This window comes from Eulemur rufifrons, chromosome 19 (genome assembly GCF_041146395.1).
Source record: "Eulemur rufifrons isolate Redbay chromosome 19, OSU_ERuf_1, whole genome shotgun sequence".
Classification (NCBI taxonomy): domain Eukaryota; kingdom Metazoa; phylum Chordata; class Mammalia; order Primates; family Lemuridae; genus Eulemur; species Eulemur rufifrons.
The window spans coordinates 79,531,157-79,551,725 of record NC_091001.1 but is presented as its reverse complement, the minus strand read 5'-3'; the positions used below and the strand labels follow the sequence as shown (position 1 = coordinate 79,551,725).

The 20,569-nt window shown below is 56.8% G+C and overlaps 1 protein-coding gene across 2 annotated transcripts in view; it reads left to right on the top strand.

Annotated features, from left to right (window-relative positions):
• The window catches only part of TTC7A (tetratricopeptide repeat domain 7A), a 117,290-nt gene that overhangs the window by 63,926 nt on the left and 32,795 nt on the right, over positions 1-20,569 (top strand). For both annotated transcript variants that reach the window (XM_069494934.1, XM_069494933.1), the window contains 4 exons: positions 4,241-4,358; positions 5,816-5,873; positions 6,953-7,025; positions 12,106-12,266. In XM_069494934.1, coding sequence (XP_069351035.1) covers positions 4,241-4,358; positions 5,816-5,873; positions 6,953-7,025; positions 12,106-12,266 — 410 coding nt within the window. The remainder of the gene's footprint in view (positions 1-4,240; positions 4,359-5,815; positions 5,874-6,952; positions 7,026-12,105; positions 12,267-20,569) is intronic.

Here is a 20,569-nt window from a genome sequence, read left to right as displayed (position 1 = left end):
GGAGCTTGTGAAGCCACAGGAAATTTTTCCTTATGTAACGCAAAAACAAAGGATCAAAGCATTACACCCTTCAATGCATCCTTTTTCCAGAAGGTCAGAGAGAAGAAAAATGAAAAACTACAGAGGATAGCTGCAGATCAGGTGGATTTAGAATCAGGAGACCTGGGTTGGAAGCACAGTTCTTAGGTGGGTGACCTTGGATAGGTCCCTTCGGCTCCCTATGCCTCAGAATCTTTGGCTGTGAAACACCTTTGCCATCAGGTAGCTGTGGCACCGTGAAAATACCGGGGGAGCTCTGGATCACTCTAGATTTGCAGAGGAGCCTCTTCACCTGGGATTTTGTGGCACGCTTACAAGGCTGCCCTCGGTAAAGAAGGTATTAAAGAGCAACGCATCATTGGGAGGAGGAAGGTTGGAAAGAACTCTGAAAACCCCCCACCCTCCAAGGATTTTGATGAGCAAGGAGGGCCCAGTGCTGTAACCTGAGCGTGCTGCAGAAGCAGCAGCCCAGACTACAGAGCCGCCAGCTGTTAACTCTGAAGCCACAAGGAGGAAGTGTCTGGATACTGGAGAGGGCACACAAGGTGCCAGACGGGAGGCAGGTGGCTGGGGCAGTTGCAGAAGGGCAGGCGCCGGCCGCTCAACAGCCATCTATCTGATGAGTACGGTGTTTCCACATCGCAGGTGGAGGCCCAGTAGTGGGTTGTGAAATAGAATTTAAAAAAAAAAAATTTGAAATAGACTATCAGAGAATAGGACAGAAAATATCCCATGGTAGGAGTGAGTCTTGTGACAATGGGTAGGTACAGTGGTTTTGTGTACCTGTGTCCTGGACCCTGGATAGGGGTCGGAGAGCTTGAACAATCTGGCGTAGCGGAGACACCAGCTTGTCCTTGTACACAGTCGCTCCTTTTCTGTCACTAAGGGTCAGGCTGAGAGACAGAAGGCAGGCAGTAAGTGTCCCCTCTCGGGATTCCAGAGGGTCTTTGATGCCACCTCCTAATTTGTTAGTGAAATCACGTAGCTACAGGGGACAGGGGCTCTACCCAGATGACACTTGTCACATTAGGCTGAGACTTTAAAAAAACCCTGGAAGATTAAATCATATATAAACACACATACACACACTGTGTTGTAATTTATACATTTGAACATATATATAATAGTTTCCATTTTTTCCAAGCATGGCTCTGAGCATTCATCATGTCTCGCCTCACTCAGTCCTCCCAGCAACCTCATAAGGGAGACACTGTAGTTATCTCCATTTCACAAGAGAAGAGGAGGCACAGCAAAGCCAAGTGACTTGCCCAAGCTTAGTGTGTGACCAGGCCGGGATTGGGGCCCAGGCAGTCTGGCCCCAGTGCTGTGTTCTTAGCGGCCTGGCCGCCCGGCCTCTCTGCAGGAAGAGCTTGTTGGTGGATGTGGGGCCGATTCTGGAGTTGGGTGGGATTACAGTACTTTGGAACAGAGGTAACAAAGTCAAATTCTCAAGGGCTTTAGGATTTCCACTCTTGCCTTAGATGAAGGGGAATGGTGCATGACAAAGTTATTTATTTATTTGTTTGTTTTTGCTGTAATAGCATTCTTCCTTTTTGCTAGCTACTTGGAACACCCATGTTTATTAATACTATATGCCCTTGTGTTGTCTGTTGTTACTTAATAGAATTGATAATGCTTTTTTTCCTTCATGATCACTGTAATGACTCCACATGCAAAAAGGCTGCTTTGTGGTATGGTAATAGGAATCAAAATGGTGTTAGCTATGTAGGGAAATGGTACCTTGACCCTTGTGATTTTGATTTGAGGCAAATAGTGACACCATGCTCAGAGACCATTTTAAACTATGTGGACAGTGCTAGCAAGCACTGGCCACAGAAGGCTATTGATCTGGAGGTCACAGTGGATCACAAGTCTGACAAACTAAGGATGTATGTTTTCACTTTCTAAAGCTAAAGAATGATGAGCTCTATTAATCCAAAATATGATGTATATGAACTGGAGGGTAACTTTTTCCTCTTGCCAGTAGTTGCTGAGCCTTGTTCCTGGCACCCTGTCTGCAAAGGTTGCAGGAGGTAGAAGCTGGCATCTGCTGAGTAGAAGGACATGGTCATGGGAAAAGTATATATGCATGGAGCGCAGTGGGTGTCTGGATTCTTTTTTTAACTTGTGCTTGGTGATTTATAAGAAAGCTCGCTCCTGTTTGAATGAGCATAATGCCTGAGACAGTGGGTGAGATGAGCCAGATCAACAGCGGCATGTTAGGAAGGAAAGAAGGTGCTTTTCGCTTACTTTGGGCTCCCTCATTGCCTCCTGTCCGACCTCTGCCCTGAGGCCTCCTTGGAGAGCCCCAGCCATGTAACTGCCTCCCTTGGAGCTCAGTGGCTGTGCTTTAATTAAGAGCCCTTTGTCCTGTATGGTTTGTGCCTCCAGCACAGAGCCTGGGGAGGGAGGAGGGGGGGAGGAGGGGGTCCAACCTCCCAGTTTGCAGATAAAGACCTTCTGGACACAGAAACTGGGTGACTTGCTCCTGTGGCTGTTGGGTGCCTGTGCTTGGACTTGTCTTCCAGCACTATCCTCTACACATGGCTCTGACTGCAGGCCCTGGCAGCCCCCCTGAGTCCTGCTGGGCCAGGTGGTCCAGGAGACAGATCTTAGCATCTACGGCCAGCTGAGGCTGAGCAGCAGGCAGCTGCGAGGTTTCCCCAGCCGCAGCCTCCCCGAGCGCCGGGTCCTTGGGCCTGATGGTGCCAAAGGCAGAACCCAGCTCCCAGACTCCTCCTCCTTCCAGTGACAGCCCCTCAGCCTGCCCGCAGCTGGAGTCAGGGAGGGTGAGCAGGCAGCCCCTCCCACCATCTCTTTCTGGGCCATCACGTAGTCCGCCAGGCTCCTCTGGGTACATTTCCCCCCCTCTGCACCATGGATTCTGTGCTCCCTCAGTCCCTTTGTTTGCATGTGGCTCACCGTGGCTGCCCCCAAACGGTGGACTCAGCCCAGCTCACCTCCCCACGGCTCATGGCCTCTGTCTCAGGATCTCAGTTCCTGACTTCAGGGAGACTCCACTGCTCCCTCCACCCCTGCAGCTGTGGTCAGGCCCCAAGATGACCAGAGCTGCCCCTCTCCTGCCTGGAGTGGGGTGGGGGGCTTTGGTGCCAGAAGCCAACTTGAATCTCGTTCCCCAGTTGACTGACCGTGTGAGCCTCTGACCAGGGAGATGTCCATGGTTAGGGGGCTTTGATGTCAGGGTGGCACTGGGGGGTTTGGGTGTGATGCATTCAGATCCTTGCTGTGGGCTTGAGTTGATCTTTGTGATGCAGGAAGCATCCCTGCCCTCACTGGAAACCGGTGTTCTCAGTGACATGAACTTGGGCACGCTGCCATTCCAGGCACATGAGCAGATGACATTTCCTGGGTCGGGTGGGAGGGAGAGGGCTTTCCTTGAAGACACTTGTGCTGTGAATGGGCACAGCTGAGGCCCCTGCCTGTCCTCTGCACCCCGCGACGGCCTAACTGCTGTGGGTGCCCCACAGTGTTCGTGAGATCTGCCTCGTGTGTGCCCCTCTCTCCGTGTCCCGTGTTATATGTGATGATGTGTGCACACATGACCCGCACCAGTTGGTCGTTTTCCAACTGGAACAGTTTCTTCTGCTCTCAGGACAAAAACAGCCCTGGGCCTTTTTCCCTTGAAGTTTGAGCTCCTTGTCTCAGGGAGGGAGCGAGATCGCAGACAGAGCGAGAATGGCAGCCTGCCCACTCACGGGGCTGGCGATGTCCAGCAAGGCACATATTCCCGAGGCCTGGCCTGCCCCCAGCCCTGGCTCCCCTCTCTGCCGAGCAGGGCAGGCACAGACGTGGGCCCCTACAGAGGCTGTGTGAGGGACGAGCTGGCACACACGGGCCTGGTTTTGGGGTTGTATTCTGAGCAGAACAAGCTTTGGGAAGCTGGGCTCTCCGGGGCAAGGGAAGCTTCTCCCTGTGCCCTTGAGCACAAAGCCCCTCCGTGGGGGAATAGGTCCAGGGAGTCACTCGCTGGTAGAGGAAACACTCCGTTCCTTTTGCTCAGTGGTTGTGTGGCCTTGGGCAAGCCACCTGGCCTCTCTGGTCATGCCATCCACATGCAAGGAATCGAAGTTCTTGTCTGCACTTGCCCAGCAGTGTCCTGGGCTGGTGATCGTGAGTTGCCTGCCATGCCGAGGGCAGCAGAGCCTCCCCGCCCCATGACCTCTGCCTCTCCTCTTTGCAGCTGGAGGAGGCGGAGCGCTTTGCCATGATGGTGATCGGTCTCGGGGAGGAAGCTGGGGAGTTCCTCCCCAAGGGCTACCTGGCGCTGGGTCTCACCTACAGCCTGCAGGCCACCGACGGTGAGTGCTATGGGAGGCCTCTGCGTGGGGGTGGCCCGGGCTTCCTAATTGACCCCCACCAATGCCCCACGACCACCACCATGCCCCAGTAGCACCATGCACTCCTCTGGGATAGACAGCCATGCATGTGTGCACAAACATACACATGCATACACGCCGTCACTCCCATTTCCACTCTCAGACACGCCCTCCCCCCTCCTCTTTGTGGACCCAGTTCTTCCCACCCCTCCAGACCAGCTCCGCTCCAGCAAAGCCCGTGCTGACCTCCCCGTGGAACTCCAGTGCTTTCTGTCTGTAATGCACCATCAGCCCTTCACCCCACGGTGTCTTCATTCTGGTTCTTGTAGTCCTGCCTTTGCCCTCAGCACTGCCATGATCTTCTAGAGTCTTTTAAATTCCCCTTGACACTTGGCATAGGGCTGGGTACACAGCAGGTGCTTAATAACTACTCATGCTTGGCTGATGGATTCTACTCCTTCCTGCCCCAAGCCTGACTTTCTTTCCCCAGCCCTGTCCTCTCAGCCCTGTTCCCCCACCACCCATCAGGCAGCCCCCTGCTTTTGTATCCTTGCAGCTTGAGGGATGGGAAACAATGAGCCCCCACCTGGACCAAACCTGAAATAATCAGCCCGTGCCCACGTCCCCCGAATGCCAGCCCCTGGGAGTGGAGCTGTGTGCAGGGAGTTTGCTTTGCACTGGCTTCAGAAGCCCTGCACAGCATGCCCTGTGCAAAGGGGAGAGGAAGCAATATGGGAGCGCCTGGTGTTGTGCCAGCTCCCTGCTCTTCATCAACGGGGTCTTCAGTGAGCCCTGCCTGGGAACACCTGGGTCTCTACACACCTCTTGAGTGCCTCGGTCAAAGTCTCCTGTGAACAAAACACCCTCCTTGTGCCTTTAACCCTCTGCAGCCAGCGGTTGCTTTCTATGCTTTCTAAGCTGGAAGCTCTGACAGCCATCCATGCCTGGTCCTCAGCGCAGACTCTGATCTGGCTTGGGGTTGGGTTCTGGACACAATCATGTTGAAGCTTCCCAGGTGGTTCAGTGGCAGCCAAAGCTAAGAACGCTGCACTGCTGTGTTTAAAGTAGGATGCAGCTTACCAGAAAGGTGCCTGTTTGGGTTAAAGCAAGTAGCCTAGGCCCAGGAAGGCACATGGCTAGACAGAGGTGGTGGCCTTTCTCTCGAGGCTTGGGCCTCCTGAGTGGGATACCCATGTTGTGGAATGCTTGTAGGCTTGGCCCAGGTGGTGGACAAGGCAATGGGGTAGAAGGAACCTGCACGCCAGGGAATGTGCTGGGGGGCCAGGGCCCTGCAGCAGCCAGCGTCGGCCCAGGCTGCTGGAGCTGAGGCTTGCCGGACGGGGCCCTGGAGGGGCCTCTCCCTGCAGAGCTTGTGCACTCGGGGAATGGGGCACCTTTCAGCCACCCTGAAGGCTTGGTCTCTGTCCTGTCTCCTGCAGCCACCCTGAAGTCCAAGCAAGATGAACTGCACCGGAAGGCACTGCAGACGCTGGAGAGGTGAGGAGAATCCTGTTTGCGGCAGAGGCCCCTCTTGCCTTTGGTGGCACGAGGTGGCACGAGGTGGCACATTCACATGCTTTACCTCACTGGACCCTCTGATGTGGAAGAGTGGAGGTTTCTCTGTTTGATAGCTATGGAAACTGCACACAGCAAGCAGGGCAGGCTTTTGGGCAGTTGAGCCCTGCGCTCAGCCCTGGCCTTCCACACTGGTGGAGCACCCCCCGCCCCCGTCAGCGAGGAGCTGGGGCCTCAGCAGCCACCCCGCTCAGTCCCCACCCTCCTGGGCTCAGGGCTCTAAGATGGGCTTGGTAACCCCTTGCTGTTGTGACAGTTACGCAAGATACAGCAGGAACAGCACCTGGCACAGCATCCACCATGTGGCAGGGCCTCAGGAATGGTGTTTGACTCCCCTCCCCAGCCACCCCCAGCCCTTACAGAGGTTTCCTGGCAGTGCAGGGTCAGGGAGGGAGGGAGAGGGAGAGAAGCCCCCTCCCCCGAAGGGCTGCCCACTCCCCGGGCCCGTCCCGGGCTTTTCCCTCTGAGCATCGATGTGGCAGTGCTGGGGTAGGGCCCGGCCCTGACTCCATGTGCCAGCTTCGTTGGAGTGTGTGTCACTCCAGCTCATCTGGGGCAGGTTGTCCCCAACCCAGGGTTGGGGAGATTCCAGTCCTGGGGGCCCCTGGGCGCCAGGGTGTAGAGTCCTTCCCTCCCACCAGCACCAGCGCCTTATTCCCAGCCTCCACCCTCAGGGAGGTGTTAGCCTCTGTCCTACACTGTCCTCCCCAACCCCTACTCCCACCCTCCTTCAGGGTCTGCCACCTCCAGGCTGCCCTCCCAGATGGCCCCCAGCTCAGCTAGTGCGAGGCCTCCCAAAGCCACTGTCCTTGCCTTGGGCTGCCCATGGGCCTCCTGCCTGAGCCTTCCTCTCCCAGCCGGGCGCCCCTCCAAGGCAGGGCCTGGCAGAATCCCCCAGCGTACCGCCCCAGAGTGCCCAGCACAGGGCTGGCGTGCTGGAGGGTCACACTCTGGGTGCCCAGCCCTCGGTGACTGACTTCTCACTCCCTCTTCCCACACAGAGCCCAGCAGCTGGCGCCTGGTGACCCCCAGGTCATCCTCTACGTCTCCCTGCAGCTGGCCCTCGTGCGACAGGTGGGTTGTCACAGTTCCTAACCCCCAGGTCCCTGGGACTGCGGAGCTTCTCCTGCCAACTCTGCTTTCCAGCCATGTGACCCTCTGCAAGTGACTTAACCGCTCTGAGTCTGTTTCCTTGTCTATCACATGAGGAGCCTAGTGAGGAGAAGTCAGGTGACGTGGGCAAAGCCCCTGGCCCCTGGCAGACGCACGGGAAGGGACTGCTGTCAGCCCTCACTCCCCCAGAGCATGTCGGTCTCCTGAGAAGTTGACGAGTGACCACAGCAAGCATTTGTCTGTGTCCCACCTCCCCAGGGTCTTGGGGAACAGAGTGATCGGCACATGGAGCTATTGCAGGGTGGGCTTCCTGTGTGACCCCAAAACTTTTCTCTGACCCTGTGGACACCACCATCAGGCCTCGGCCTCTGGGCCTAAGAGGGGCGTCCCATCCACTGACCACCTTCACCCACCGGGCCCACCACCCCCACGACTCTGGAGGCAGAGCCACCTGATTCCCAAGCTGCCCAGCCAAGAGGAGGCAGGTGTTTCCAGGGACCCCCCCGCCCCCGTCCCCAGGTCCTTTCACAGTCTCCTCTGCTTTCACGCCATGCCTCGGCCTGCAGGCGGGTGCCCTGGGCACGTGTGCAGCCTCTGGAGGAGGACCTCTCAGGTGGCCTTGACCCAGTGGCACTGATGCCAACGACCCCACTGACCATTCACCCGGGGCCTGCAGACAAGCCTTTGGCCCCTCGGCGTGGCTCTCCTCACCTGCACCGTGCAGGAGGGCTGAGCTCCAGGCTGCTGAGAGAAGCCCACGTGCTCATAGTCCGGTGCAGGGCAGCCCTGTGTACCAGGGGTGCTGCTGTGTCCCCCACTAGCCAGGGGAAGCCCCACCTTCTGAGGGGGTGCGCTGTGTGCTCCCATTTTATACCTGAGGAAACCCAGGCCTCTGATCCACAGCCCGCCCGGTCCGGGGAGGAAAACGCTCCCCTGACCCCTCTGACCCTGGGGCCCTTGAGCCCTGTTCGCCAGCCAGGTGTCTCTGGTAAGGGTCAGCGCTCGGCCACTCATCCTCCTCCCCTTAACTCAGTGAGCTGCCCCTTCCTGCCTCCGGGGCGGCTGGCTCCTCCCTCTGCTGCCTGCCTCGCCTTCCCCTCTCGCCCCGCGCTGGCCTGGCTCTGCTTCCCGCCACGTGGTCATGCTCAGTGTCAGGACCCCACCCTCTCGCCCTGTGCCTAGACCCTTGTCTGTCCCCACCTGACTTGGCACTGTGCATCTGAGTCACTCTGTCTCCCTCCAGGTCCTTCTGTCTCAGCCATTTTCTCCCCAACATTCCTGCTGTCATTCCTGCTGTCCCTGGCTGCTTCTGTCCCTTCCCCTTGCCACCTCTCCTGCACCTCCAGGCTGTGCCCCCACCCCACCGTGCCGCACCCTGACCCCAGTCCTGGCCTGGGTGCTGGGCCCCTTGGCGCCTGTCTCTGCAGGAGCACCACTGCTCCTAGGAGCACCAACCAAAAGATACCTGAGACCGCTTTATTTTTAGCCCTCTGTGAAAGAACCAGTGCCTTCTTGCCAATCACGTTAATGATATACCTTTGGTGATGCATTTTTTAACCTGTTTAATTATTCACCCATCCCTGATGAATAGTGTCCATCCTCCCAGAGCGATGGCTGGGCCCGGCTGGTGGAGCCTGGTGCCCAGTTTCCTTAGCGATTCAGATCCTGGCGTCCTCCGAGGATTGAGGATCCCCTGAACGGACTCTAAGCTAGAGTCCTCGCCTGCTAGGTCCCTGAGGTCCCCCTGGCCCACCCATCCTGCCCAGAACACGTCTGGCTGCCCCACGTGGTGACAGCTGTGGGTTTGGAAACCTAGCCCGGGGTGGTGACGGGGTCTGCTCTGGCAGAATCACCAGGGCAGGGCCAGCCTCGAGGAGGCACAGGCAAGCCGAGCCGGTGGCCACACTGACCTTAGCTTCCTCCTCGTACTTTCCTTGACCTGGCCACGAAGTAAGGTCCCTGTGGGAGAACTCTGGGCCTGCACAGAGGCCAGGCTGGAGACAGCGCAGGGACAGGCAGACTGGGGCCCGAGGCCACACGAGCCTGGGAGGCTGGTGTCTGAGGTTTGATAAGGAGCAAGACTTTAAAAAAAGACTCATGGCCGGGCGCGGTGGCTCACGCCTGTAATCCTAGCACTCTGGGAGGCCGAGGCGGGTGGATTGCTCAAGGTCAGGAGTTCGAGACCAGCCTGAGCGAGACCCCGTCTCTACTAAAAATAGAAAGACATTATATGGACAACTAAAAATCTATATAGAAAAAATTAGCCGGGCATAGTGGCGCATGCCTGTAGTCCCAGCTACTCGGGAGGCTGAGGCAGTAGGATCGCTTAAGCCGAGGAGTCTGAGGTTGCTGTGAGCTAAGCTGACGCCACGGCACTCACTCTAGCCTGGGCAACAAAGTGAGACTCTGTCTCAACAAAAAAAAAAAAAAAAAAAAAAAAAAAAATAAAAAATAAAAAAAGACTCATGAGGTTCCTGAGAGGATGGAGCCCTGACGTGGCTGGAGTTACGGGAGCTAACGCAGCTCCCAGGCCCGACAGCATGAGGGAGCGTGTCTGGGGACTAGAAGGAAGAATCATACCGTTCCTTGGCTGCCTGGGCTGGTGGCAGGGGGAGCTTGAAGGGGGGACTCACAGTTTGAAAAGTGTCTGTAGGACAATTTCCATGCGGTGTCTCATCCTCCTAGCCACCAAAATAGGTTTGGCCATTATCCTCATTTTATAGCAGAGGAGCTGGGTCCCCTTTGCCCAGAAGTGCCACCCAGGAAGTGGCAGAGCTAGAAGCCACACCCCGACCTGACCCCAGAGCCCAAGCTCTTGCCACCATAAGCCCAGGAGTAGGAGGGGCTATGCATCTGTCAGTCACACGTCAGGTGGTGTTCCCATCACCGCGTGGACAGGTTCCGAAAAGAGGGCCTGCTCAGCTCCAGGTCTGTAAGTAGCAGATTGTGCGCCGCAGGGCCAGGCCTTCCCCACCCTCCTCCCTCCAGCCTGCTGCAGGGTCCTCTCCCAGCCCCCTCCCTGTCCACACCTGGTCACAGCCTCCAAGGGCCAGATGATGGAGAGGAGGTAAGGAGGGGACTGGCCTTTCTGCAGGGTGCAGAGCCTCAAGCCAAGGGTGCCACTCGGTGAAGCAGCAGTGTGGGTCGGGGGCGACAGCCGTCCTGGGGAATGTGTGGGGAATCAGGCCAGGCTGGAGGTGCCAGGAGTTGCTGAACCCACAGCACAAGCAGAGGCTGGCCTTGACTGGGGACAGATTTTGAGGCCTGTGGGAGCTCACAAAAGAGCACTGGCTGGGAACGCCTTCTCCCTGCTAACTCTTAACTTGCCCTGCAGTGTGGGACCTCTTAGGGTGAGGACCTTTGAAAAGACAGAAGGGATAGAAGATAAACAAGCATTGTCATTCGCATGTAGATGAGTTCTTGTAACCCTCTAGAGGTAAAACATATGCCTAATTTGCAGATAAGCGAACTGAATTCAGAGAGCCAGGAGCGCTGGGGACAAAGACTGGGGAGCAGCAGAGCCGAGGAGAACCCTGCTCCGTAAATTCACAAACACAGAGTGCCCCAACTGGCCTCCATGAGCAGCATCAGTCAGTTCAGAGGGAGGGCCCTGCCCAGGCTTGGGCAGTTTAGGGGTGCTGATCAGGGCGCAGGGGCCGGGGGCTCTAGTGTGTTTGGTGGAGAAGAGATTACTGAATCGGGGCAGAGGGCTGCCTTGCAGGTCACATGGGACTGCGGGACTGTGTAAGGAGCTATTGCAATCACCAGGACTGGCCAACTTCTTTTGAAGAAGAGTGTTTACACTGGTGACTGCCAAAATTCTCTCTCCTCCTTAATGCTTGTGCAAACTTTTCTCAGACCCTGGCAGGGCTGCGCAGGTTCGGGCGCATGGGGTGGGGAGATTTGTTCTCTGAGAGTAGTGACCTCCCAGCTGAGCAGTAGGCGGGTGGAGATGCTAAGAGGTGGGATTGGAGGCGAGGAGAGAGGCATCAAGTGTCTGTCACATCTAGGGGACTCTCAGGACCCTTCCTGGGAGATGTGCTAAGAATGGTCTCTTCAGGAACAGGGAGCTCCTTGAACCATCCACATCCTCCCCTGAGTCCAGCTGTGGGCAGAGACCCATCCTGCAGGGTGACAGGCAGCTGGGCAGGCCTGAAGCAGTCCCTCTGTAGACTGTGCTGGGGAGTTGAGTGACCCGGTAACTACTTACGGATGGGTCACAGTCACAGCTGCAAGTCACCAGTGCCCTCGGCATCGAGACCAGTAGGGTGTTGGGAGTAGCAGCTGGTGGTTTTGGTGAGCACTGTAGAAGGAGCCCTTCCCTGCTCTACCTGTCCCTTCTGGGCTTACCTACCGGGCTGGTGGAGCAGTTGGGGCCTGCCCTCTTCCACACGGGGCTCTGAAAAGGGAGGCAGCAAACCCAAGCCAGTGAAAGTTGGGACCCATGGTGGCCCCTGGTCTCTCCCTCTGGCCGTGAACTCTGCCTACTGGGAAGGAGAGCTTTCCTCTGGCCTCATCCTACCTGTACAGAACCAGGCTTAATAATTATTTGTTGAACTGAAAACAAAACACAGGACTAGAATCTGGACAGGCCCCCACTGTGCCCACGTTAGAGGCCAGTGCCCCCCTCTTCTGGGCGCTTGCCTCTGCATGCCTCCCTGCCTGTGGGCAAGCTGCACCCCCTTTTGGTCTTGCCCTTCCCTCCAGGCAGGGCTCTCCTGACCTGTCAGCAGAGCTCCAGCAAAGCGTTTCCACCTCTCCCGGTGGCTCCCACTCCTCAGGTTTAGGAAGTGCTTCCTGGCGTCCGTCCCAGTCCTTCGTGCTGCACCGTGGACCTGTTCCTCTCTTCCTGAGCAGGACAGCAGACCCCTCCTTGCCAGGCTGTCTGGGGATGTGTTTTGGTGCAGCAGCAACCCCTGCCCCAGTGCCCAGGGCTCCCTTGAGTTGAGCCTTGTCACCCTCATCGGCCGGCACCTGGCTCCTGAGTCCTGGGGCAGCGTGTGCCTGAGGAGGGCACTGAGCTGGCGTGTTCCTTTGGCAGATCTCCAGCGCCATGGAGCAGCTGCAGGAGGCCCTGAAGGTGTGCAGGGACGATGCCCATGCCCTCCACCTGCTAGCACTGCTCTTCTCTGCCCAGAAGCACTACCAGCACGCCCTGGACATCGTCGACATGGCCATCAATGAGCACCCCGAGAACTTCAAGTGAGTGCCCTGGTGACACTCGGGCTGGGGAGAGGAGCTGGCCACCACTGCAGGCACACTGCCTGGGTGGAGAGACAAGGGGGTGAGGACCTGTAGGGTTGGCAGATGGCTGTGGTGTTCTGCACCAGGAGGTGCTGGGTGGGGAGTGGGGTCCCTGGCCTGCAGGGGGTGGGGGTGGACCGAAGGAGGGGCTGTGCTTAAATGCACATGCGCCGGCTGCTTCCACCGTTCTGGGCTCTGCATGAGCCCTAGGAGGACACCAATTTGTGTAACTTAGTCATAGCACTGACACAGCCAGCCAAAGGTGAGGTGCAAACTGGGCCAGGCTGGCCGAGGCCAAGGGACCATCCCCCTGCCTCCAAGCTGGCAACTGCCTCCTCTTTGCTGGCAGTTGGGGGTGGGGGTTATTTCCCTCCAGGGTGGTCCTGCTCCTCACAGCCTGACATGCCCCGTTTACTGCATCAGCCAGATGCCCCTCTTCTCAGAGCAGGATTCAAGTTGTGCTTGGCCCGGGTGGTGGTGGGTGGGGCAGGACCTGTACACAGAGGACCTGCTGCCACCGTTCCAGCACACTGAGTACAAGGCCACGCTGAGCCAGCCCAGGCAGGAGGCTGCGTTGCTCAGTGGGAGGGAACTAGTGGGAGGTCACCTTTTGATTTCTGCCCTCCTCCCCTCGGGGGCAGGTGACACTGGATGTAGCAGGTTTTGTGTCTCAGAATCCTGTGATTTCCAATTGAGGGGCCCCTAAGCACCCCTCTCCCACCTCATTCCACCTTGGGGTCTGAAGGAAACCCCATTTAGAACCAGCCCAAGGCTGTCCCACTGAAGACAGCAAGGAAGAAGCTGGTGTCCTGGTTACCCGGACAGGTGACTCATGCTGGCAGTGTAAACAGGTTCACAAAGGATTAGGGAAAATTGGTGGGTGCCTCGGTGGTGACGGATGACAGAGAGGAGCTGCACTTGTCCCTGGCCAGGGAGGTTCCCTTCACAGAGGGAACCTGGGCTTCCACCTCTGTCCATCCCTAGCCCATCCGAGACAGGGCTGACCACAGGGGCCTGGCTCGGGTCTACCTGTGCCCTTGGCCTTTTTCAGAGGATGCTGTGGGCGATTTAGCTTGTGGTCTTTGCCAGGGTGCTAAGAACTGCTGTGGATGGTGGCTTCCTCCTTGCCAAGGCTAAAGAAAAGTGCTTTAGGAATGGCAGTTTCCTAAATGTAAACTCCATAACTCGCCTCACGGAAGAAGGGAGCCCCTGAGATTCATGCTGAGGGCAGGCGTTCACCCTGCGGGGCAGCCTGGTCCTCAGCCCAGGGCCCTGGGCCTCGTGTGCTTACCCTAACCCAGCCTGACCCTCCCACTGCCCTAGCCCAGGCGGGCCCCACCGCTCACAGCCAGGTGTAAGCAGCGTGCACAGCCAACTGGACAGAGCCCGTCCTTTGTGTTCCAGGGACTTCCCTGATCCTGACTTTTGATCCAGCATTCAGGGGGCTATTGAAATGGGAATAATTTCACTTAGAAAGGCAGGTAGCTTAGGGAATCCTAAAACACAGAGAAAACTGTGTGTGTGGATAAGGGGTTTATATACCTTGTCTCATTGATCCCATGTGCAGTACAGCAGTAGGGGCGGTAACACTTTATCTTACTTTAATTGCTGATGAAAATGCACAAAAGACCAAGGTTCTCCACTCCTGGTGCCAGGACCTCGCTTCCCCCCCACTCCACCCTCGCGCCTGCCTGGAGGGTGTGGCCCCGGCCGCTGGCATGTGTGCCTGTGTGTGTGTGTGTGTGCACGTACGTGTGTGCGCGCTCTTGTCAGTTACACTTCCATGGAAACAAACAGTCCATTGGAGATACAGATGGTCCGACAGAAAGGCTCAGAATCCGAGGGTGGGGAAGGGGGGAGCTCCTCGGCCACCCTGGATCTCCGTGCACGTCACAGAAGGAACAAGAGGCTCAGCTCGGCATCAGAAGTGGTCTGGTCAGCAAGTCCTTTTTCCACGTGAAATCTCACATGTAAGCTGAGAACGTGAAGCGGGGGGAGCAGAGCTGTTCCGATGGGCGAAGGAAGGACATTCGCACCTGCCCCCTTGGCCCCTCCTCGGACCCCAAGTCCAGCTGAGGGGCCTTTCCCTTCCGGCACCTGGCATCACACTGATCAGTGTCCCTTCCTCACTTCTGTGCCGGATGCCTTCTACCAGGCTGACGCCGCCCCGGCCAGGGGTGGGGAGAAAGGCTGACTCCCTCCTGGGGATCTGCAGCCCAGCTATGTGAGGTGTGGTAGGGAGCGTGGTCTGTCCAGTGCATGGGGCCAGCCCTCGGGCGCCCCCTCAGCTTCCCTGACTCACCCCAGGAGCACCCCCATCTTCCCAGGCTCTTGGGCGGCTAGGAAGCTGTCCCTGTCCACGTGGACCATGTGTATCCCAGCTGCTGCCCTGCTCCCGTGTGCCCACCCCACCCTCCCCTCCTCCCACCCTCCCCTCCTCCCACCTCACTCAGGCGCTGACTGCTTCACCAGGAAATGCTCCACTCCCTGACAGTGTTTTGGGGTGGGGGGGAAGTCCTTGCCTTGAAGTTGGTGACTTCCCCAGGAGGCACGTGGGTGGACATCTGGGCCTCCAAGCCCCCCGGACCTGAACTGTGACATTTTGTGTGTGCATGCACTTATCCACAGAGAGAGCTTTCAGCACATTCTCAGAGAGGCCTGATCCCCACAAAGGTCGAGGAGCCCTGGTGCAGAGGCTGTTTGTCAACATGCAGGGCAATGTGCCCCTGTCTCGGTGCCTCCCCGAGGCTAGCAAGGAGCTGCCTGGACAGCAGTGTCCCCACTTCTGCGGTCAGGAGCCTTAAAGGGGCAGCCTCTGCCGTGGGAACGACTCACCCGCGCAGCCAGGGCAGAGCAACTGCAGGGGTTTCCGGAGCTCTGGAGGACGTGGGGCCGGCAGCGCGGAGACTGCTCCGAGGTCAGAAGGAAAGCATTCGAGTCCCATCCCCTGAGGGATTCTGAGGGTTTGTCTGTTTCCTGTCACTGTAGAGTGCTGTGCTGCAGAGCATCTGGGGGCCCGAGCACCCCATCCCCAGTGGTGGCTCACTTTCCCCAGTCTGCTTGTCCAGGGGGCAGGGGGCGGTTGGGAACCATGCGGAGCTCTGTTTTGATCTGAGCTGTCCCTAGAAGGCTACAAAACTAACTAGAAAAAATACAGGGGCTTCTGGCCTCCAGATTTATAAATCTCTGTTGTTTAAAGCAAAAAATATATCTACATACTGTTTGAGTGGGGGCTGGGAATCCATCCACCACCCAGCCCTGGTGAGTGGCCGTAGGGTATGACCATGTCTCTTTGCAGATAAGTCAGTTCTGTTCTCCACAGATAAAACCCTGGAGTACAGAAACCCAGGGATTAGCAGGAAATGTCATTGAGTGCATTACGGGTCAGGGATCACTGAAAAATGTCATTACTCTTCGATTGACACTGTGTCCTCCTTCCCCAGCTGCTCCCTGCACTGGGGACAAGCTGTGTGTGGCTCCAGCTGTTGCCAAGGCAGTTAATTAAACAACCGGTCCAGTAAATATCACTGCGGCAAAACCACAAAAACCAAACCCCCTTTGCCCTGACCTCATTGACCAGCAAAGGTCTGTATCCAAAGGACACTTAAAGGCCCCTCGCCAAGGCCCGTGCGGTAACTGAGTCCTGTTAGAGGCATTTCGTTTCTGCAGAGGCCATCGGTGCCTGCGATCCCAGAGCCTGCGTCAGTGAAAGAAGCTGGCAGGCCAGTGGGGGGGGGGGGGGCTTTGCCGTGTCACCGCTTTGGGAGGCCTGCCACAGGGGAGGAAGACGGTGGGTGGATGGACCCCTGTCCACATAGCTGGTTCCTGCCCTCGAGTTCTGTCTGTCGCTGACCCGTGCCACCTGCACAGCTTGCCCCTCCTCTCCTTGCCTGTGTTTCCTCATCTGCTCCACGTCCACCTGCTTGCAGGTCTGCTGTGAGACTCGGATGAGAGAAGGTCACACAGCCAATGGACAGAGGAGGCTGCCCGCAAACAGCGGCAGGCTGTAGCCTGGGCCCCGAGGGCGGCAGTGTGTGGGGTAGGCGGCCAGACTGGGCCCTGAGCAGAGGCAGGGGAGGAAGCTCTGGGAAGAGGTTTTTAAGTTCTTTAACTGCACAAGAGGTCACGGTTCCCATATAGGAGCCTCTAAACTCCCAGAGAAAAACTCATCTTCGTGGAGTCAAACTTGGGAAAAGCCTTCTGAATTCAGGGATTAGAAAGCAAAGCGAAGAGGATCTTGATTTCTGCGCAGAAGGGATGACCTTTAGTTAATGGAGCTCGGGTTTAAAAAGGCAAAAACGTGATGAGGCAGAGAGTGACAGCCCCGCAGGGACAGTGTGAACCTCGCACGGTGGGAACCAGACACCCCGAGCGGCTTCCTGAAATCTTGTGGGCTTCTGACTAAGCCCTGGACACATGTGCCAGCCGAGCTGTCCCTGGCCAGCTGGCAAGGAGGGCCTGCAGGGGGCTTCAGCGGGTGGCAGGCTCCCTGTTCGGGCCTGGGTTCTGGGCCAAGCCGCGGAATGTGAGATGTCCCGTGCAAGCTTGGAGACGCCTTTGCTGTCCTTTCTTCTCATTTGGGGTATGGGAGGCAGCTGGGAGGCCCAACCAGGGAGGGGCAGGGGACCAGGTCGAGGGGAACAGGCCACTGATAAGTGTCCTTCCTGAAGCCAGGGGCTCCGTGGGGCGATGGTTTTAGGTAACAGATTCCTTGGGCTTTAGTCAGCCCTCAGTGTAGTGAAGGTCACCATGGTAACCAAACAAAGTTCCTGGCTAATGATGGGAGCTTTCCAATAACCAGCCTGTCACTCAGTGCTCCCGCCCAGGCCTGGCAGCCGGCCAGGCTGGTTTTGAAAGCCCAGGCCATACATAGGTCGGTGGAGGAGCAAATGGTTTCCCCTTCCCATCCCCACAGTGGGCAAGGTCGCTGCCTCCCACCCCCTGAACCCCCATCGGTCAGGGTGGCCCTCGGGAGTTTCTGCTGGCCCAGCACTGGCCCCAGGGTCCTTGGGAAGTCCTGGGGGAAGGTGTGTTGGGGCCCAGAGGCACTCAGCAACACAGGAACAATATGGCCCTCTCAGCAAGCCAGAGCTTGCCCGCGTAAACAAATGGAACGGCCACAGCCATCTGCCCCAGAAAACCTAGACTGTTTTGGAAAATGTTTGAGCTGATAACTAGGCGTTAGCTGGGGCCAGACCCTGGCTGAATCCAGTGGAGGCTAAAGTTGGACCTTAAAGGCACGTTTGTGATCTACCGGGCCCTCCTCACCTTCTTTCCAGGTGGCATGTGATACATTTCTAGGGGTGCATTCCCCCGAGCAGAAGGGGTCTGTTAACATTTCTGACTTAAAGCCAGTGTGTTTATTTGATTTTTCTTATTAGGGATTTGCAGCACATCAAAGGATGCCTAGAATACCAACACTCCAGGGAGGGGGTTGGAATCAAAGGTATTAGCACACACATAGTTTATCACTTTGCTGGGTTCCTTCAACATGCCTGGCTACCACAGCCCCAAGGAGGACACCGGCCACCAGCGGTCAGGGTAAACTTTCAGGCCATGTGGCTGGGGGAAGTGTTAAGCCAGTTGTAATCACTGGCAGCATCAACTCCTTCCCCAAAGGTCAGTTCCTCATCAGCTAAGCTGGGTTGACATTCAGCATTTCCCTTCTTTGGTCGTCCCATGAGAGGCTCTGTGATCTCACTCTGTGCGACACATACCGGTTGTAAGAAGTGGTCCTCAGGCTCTGCTCACCTTCAGACCTAGCGGGTAGACGACGTAGGCTGTTCTGTCTCTCTGGGGAAGAGAGGAAGGAGGAAGGGAACACAGATATTTGCAGGTTTTTTCAAAAGAAGTTCTTCATTTGTCTTCAAAGGTGGTTCTAGCCCTTTGCTTCCTGAAACTTGTTGATGTCCCTGCTTACAGCATGGGCTGGGGACAGGCACTGTGGCCCAGCATGTGGCTCTCTGAGGCAGGGGTGGCCCAGCCCCAGACAAAGCCTTCCTGCCCCTGGGAGACGGCCCATGCCAAGAAGCAGGGCTGACCTTCCCTTTGCAGGGGTGGTCCTCAGGTCCCTGGGGGTCTGCTCACTGGGTAGAGAGACCGATACGTTTGCTCCTTTGTGTCTCACACCAGGCTGGAAACCTACCTTTGTTCCACCCACAGGCTTTCTTTGGGGACGTTCTTCCGCCCCTAAATGATTATGAAAAAAGGTTCCGTGTGGTTTATATTTAAGTCTTTGAAGATCATGAATCTGTGTTTGGTGAGTCGTGTCGAGGTAACTGGGGGTGGCTGCAGTGACAGAAGCCCAGGCCTGGAGGCCGGTGGGGTCAGCCGTCAGTCAGCACAGACCAGAGAGGAACGCCAGTCACAGGCTGGGCCCATGGTGTGCGCCAGGCGGGGCGGGGCCTTTCAGGGAAGGAGGAGCTAATTTCAGGAAGCAGAAGTGTTGGGGCTGTTGATTTTGTCAAAGCTTCAAAGTCAGATCACATTAAATGAATTCATTAAGAGGCATAAGGTCATTGTGAGCCTTGAAAGATTAGGGGACATGGTCAGTATAATCCTCCAAACCCAAGGAAAAGTAATTGGTTTCAGGGTTAAGTAGAACTGCTAAAAAGGGTCCCCTCCACGTTGGGGATTAGTCTCTGGCAAGGTAGTAAAGCTGGCAGTGACGATGGCCCTCCCCTTTCAGGGAGGTGGCTCCTGTTAGAGTCCCTTTAAAAATGTGTGTGAATTTAAACATTTAATTGTTCTAATGGCGTCTTTCCCAGAGTCTGGGAGTCCTGTGTTGCCCAGCGTGGCCCTGGCATCCTGGCCAGTGTCTGGGTGACGACACTGAGTGGGGCAGGGGTCGGGGGACAGGCTGGCTCCTGCTCGGAGGGGCCGTTCCTTCCACTCTGCCTACCCCCCTCCTGCCATGTGCGTGAGGTCTCCTGCCCACTCCAGGCCTAGGGGGTGCCCTCCTCTCCTCTTTGGCATCCAAATCCGACCTGTCCTCAGTCCACTTTGTCCTCGAAGCCCCTGCCCTTTAAGGCTGAACCACTCAGCTGAGTCCCTGATTCTGTTCGTTTGTGTTTCCTAATTGCCTCTTCATCGTTTGAATTTGGAAGCCCTTTTGGGGCAGAGACTGTGGCCTCTCCTCTGCCACCATCCCCCCACTGGGCACCCCGCACACCCCAGGAGACCCTCCGGCTGGTAGAGCTGTTTTGTTTTGTGGAAGGCGGGGAACACATGGGGGTTTGGCATCTCACAGCTGCAGGATGCTCCCACACCCCTCACTCTGCTTTTTGTTATTTTGGTTTGATTTGCTTTTTAGTCTTTACAACACTCCTGTTTTTAAAGTGAAGAAACTAATGGGAAAGTTAGATGATGTCTCATGATCAAGTAGCTGATGAGTGGCCAAGCAGGGGTAGGACCCACGCTGGCTGATTGACAGGAAGACCCAGGGTGCTGGAACCCCAAGAGCGTCAGTGATAACAACAGCAGCAGTGCTCCCGGGCCCACTCTGTGCCTGGCATTGCCGTGAGCACTTCACTCCCTTAACTCTGCAATCCTCTCCGCAACCCTAGGAGGGATAGGAACGGTCAGTGTTCCCATTTTACAGATGAGGAAGCGGAGGCACAGAGGGGCCAAGTAGGCACCTGCATGTAACAGGGGCTAGGTAAGTGAGGATGAGCGTGAGGGCAGACATGGATTGAACCTTGTGTGCGTTATTTTAACACAACATTCCTCAGGGCAAATAGATACTGTCATTCCCATTTTAGAGATGAGAAACTGAGCCTTTGTCACATGGCCAGAAGAAGGGACACTTGGGTCACCTGACTCGGTCCCTGCTTTTCTGCACCGAGCCTGACTTGGTGCAGGCAGGATGGGCCCACCTCCCGTCCATCCTGTGCTGTGCAGAGGCTCTGGCCTCCTGGCCGAGGAGTTAGACTTTCCAGAGGTGTGGCTGCCTGACTCAGAGAATAGCCTGCTTTTTCACTCAATTGTGTGTTTTCTATAAAAATAGAACTCTTCATTAAAACAGCAGCGCTCAGCCATCAGCTGGAATTACTAATTACTGTCCTTTAAAGGGATAATGCCCCCTCCCGTGCATTCGCCACACCTGCCACCTGCCGCCACCCTTCCACCCCTCCGTGGCAGGCCCCCACGATAGCCAGGAGGAGCCGCCCAGCCCAGGCACGCTCAGGTGGGACCCGCAGGACCGGGAGGGTGGAGAGAAGGTTCCACAGGGCACTGCAGCTTCGCTTCCGTGGAGTTGCTCT